Source organism: Labrus bergylta, chromosome 17, assembly GCF_963930695.1.
Source record: "Labrus bergylta chromosome 17, fLabBer1.1, whole genome shotgun sequence".
NCBI lineage: Eukaryota > Metazoa > Chordata > Actinopteri > Labriformes > Labridae > Labrus > Labrus bergylta.
In genome coordinates, this window is record NC_089211.1 from 27,621,189 (window position 1) to 27,623,958 (window position 2,770).

General features: G+C 48.5%; 1 protein-coding gene across 1 annotated transcript in view; it reads right to left on the reverse strand.

Moving 5' to 3' along the window:
* Nucleotides 1–1,970, reverse strand: part of purg (purine-rich element binding protein G) — a 3,292-nt gene extending 1,322 nt beyond the window's left edge. The window contains exon 1 of the mRNA XM_020627908.3: nucleotides 1–1,970. This exon is cut by the window's left edge and continues 1,322 nt beyond it. Coding sequence (XP_020483564.1) covers nucleotides 763–1,728 — 966 coding nt within the window. The 5' untranslated portion in view covers nucleotides 1,729–1,970 and the 3' untranslated portion in view covers nucleotides 1–762.
* Between the last annotated feature and the right edge of the window lie 800 nt (nucleotides 1,971–2,770).

The following is a 2,770-nucleotide window of genomic DNA, read 5'->3' on the forward strand; positions in this document are numbered from 1 at the left end:
GGCTGAGTTACGACTCCGCCTCTAGGGGGCGTCGGTCTGCAGGTCAGTTTAATTCTGTTTCTCTCTGCACGCAGCTGAACACGTTTAGAACACGTTTTAATCTGACCAATCAGAGACGAGTTTCACACACACACACACACACACACACACACACACACACACACACACACACACACACACACACACACACACACACACACACACACACACACACACACACACACACACACACCAAACTGAACAGACAAACTATAAGTGCTGTTGTTGCATCTTCATCTTCATCTTCATCTTTTCTGATTTTCAAACTTAAACTTTTTTATAAACTTTTTGCAGACAGAAACTCTGACAGGACTACAACTCCCACTTCTCTCCTCACCACTGATCAGCTGATCAGCCAATCAGCACTCTCTCTCTCTGACTTCTGTTCAGTTTTAAATTTTAAATATCTTTTTTAGAATTTTCTACATTGGAGTTTTTTGAGATAAAAACTAAACGATGAAACATCTCAACTTATTGTTTTCTGTGATTAAAGTCGTAAACAGAATTATTTGATATAATTTTATAATGAAGTTTGATTTGATCTGACCCTGAACAGTCTGTGGCCCGGGTCTGATCCGGGTCAGGACTTTGCTTCTGTTAAAGCAGCAGCTCTGACAGGTGGACCAGGTGGACCAGGTGGACCAGGTGGAGGACTGAAGTTCTTGGCAGGTTCAGATCTGAAGTAGACCAGCCCTTATAATGGGGGGGTAGAGTCCCTCAGGGTCAGTCCTCGTGCTCCTCGCTGTCAGTCCTCCTCTCTTTGCTGCACGCGCTAAAAATCCGGCGCATCTCCTCCTCGTACCGGTTGAAGTTCTCACCAAACCGGGACCAGGCCTTCAGCGGGACAGTGATGGTGTTCCTGTACGGCTGCCGGACCTCACTGATCTTCAGGAACACCCCGAATCGGTTTGAGCCCACGTCGAAGTAGAACCTCTTGTTGTCGACCCGGAAGGACGCGGCCTCTGGCAGCTCGGGGCCGTCATCGTGGTTCCGGAAGTTGGTTCGGTCCCGCTCATCCGTGTCTTCGTCCCCGTAGTCCTCGATGAGCTGAGACAGCGCGTCACGAAACTCGATGAGACCCTGGGCAGGCAGGACGATGGTCTGCTCGATCCCGGGCCCATAGTACCCCATGGTCCCATGGCCCTTGCTTACGGTCTGCCGAATCCGCAGGAAGCGGCCCCGCTGGTTCTCCTTTAGGTCCAGGAAGTACTTCCGGTTGTCCCGCTCGATGAAGTCGCTCTTCAGCACGCGGTGCGCGTGCTCGTCAGATCCCGCAGACCCGGTGGGTGAGGGTCCCGCACATTGCTCCTGCGGACCCGGCCCCCCCCGCAACCCGATCCGGGCGTAGTGGTCGATGAAGTCCCCGAGCAGCGCGCGCAGAGCAGGGGCCATGGACATGGACAGCGTCAGCTTGGACTTCCGGATGTTGTCGTGGCGGCCGCGGCCGATCCACACCTCCGCGATCTTCAGGAAGCGGCCGCGGGCGGACTGCTTCACGTCCAGGTAGAAACGCTTCTTCTGGATGTCGACGCGTTTGGAGGCCAGCTCCTGGATGTCTGAGGCTGCCTGCGGCTGCGCACAGCCCGGCTGGACGTACTGCGGAGCGGGAAACGAGCACCGGGCTCCCGGCTCTGATGCAATCTTCGCCCTCGTGCGGTCCATGATCCCTCTGCAGCATCCATCAGCCATCGCGCTCACTCCGCAGACCCCCCCTCCATCTCACACCGGCAGCCTCGGATGACCTGAAAATGGCAGCTCGTGAGGATCATCAGCTGATCCACGATGCGCGTCCTAACCAGAGGTCAAATCCAAACCTTCAGAGTCTCTGTGGACGCGGACACACCGAGTCTCCTCACCTGCAGCCTCCGTAGAGCCCGCAACATCAGACCTGAGCGGGGAGGAGGCGAACAAGACCACATGAACTCGATGAACCCAGCAGCCCCCCCTCCCCGTCCTGAGAAAACCTCTTTTAAAGAGACACACACGGTCACAGCGCAGCGCTGCCGCTAGGGGGCGCATTTACAGCTGTGCAGAGTCTGATGAAACACAAAAACATCCCATAATATGTCTAATGAAGAAACTATACATCCCATAATATGTCTAATGAAGAAACTATACATCCCATAATATGTCTATTGAAGAAACAATACATCCCATAATATGTCTAATGAAGAAACTATACATCCCATAATATGTCTAATGAAGAAACTATACATCCCATAATATGTCTAATGAAGAAACAATACATCCCATAATATGTCTATTGAAGAAACAATACATCCCATAATATGTCTATTGAAGAAACTATACATCCCATAATATGTCTAATGAAGAAACTATACATCCCATAATATGTCTAATGAAGAAACAATACATCCCATAATATGTCTAATGAAGAAACAATACATCCCATAATATGTCTATTGAAGAAACAATACATCCCATAATATGTCTAATGAAGAAACAATACATCCCATAATATGTCTATTGAAGAAACAATACATCCCATAATATGTCTAATGAAGAAACAATACATCCCATAATATGTCTAATGAAGAAACAATACATCCCATAATATGTCTAATGAAGAAACAATACATCCCATAATATGTCTATTGAAGAAACAATACATCCCATAATATGTCTAATGAAGAAACAATACATCCCATAATATGTCTATTGAAGAAACAATACATCCCATAATATGTCTATTGAAGAAACAATACATCCC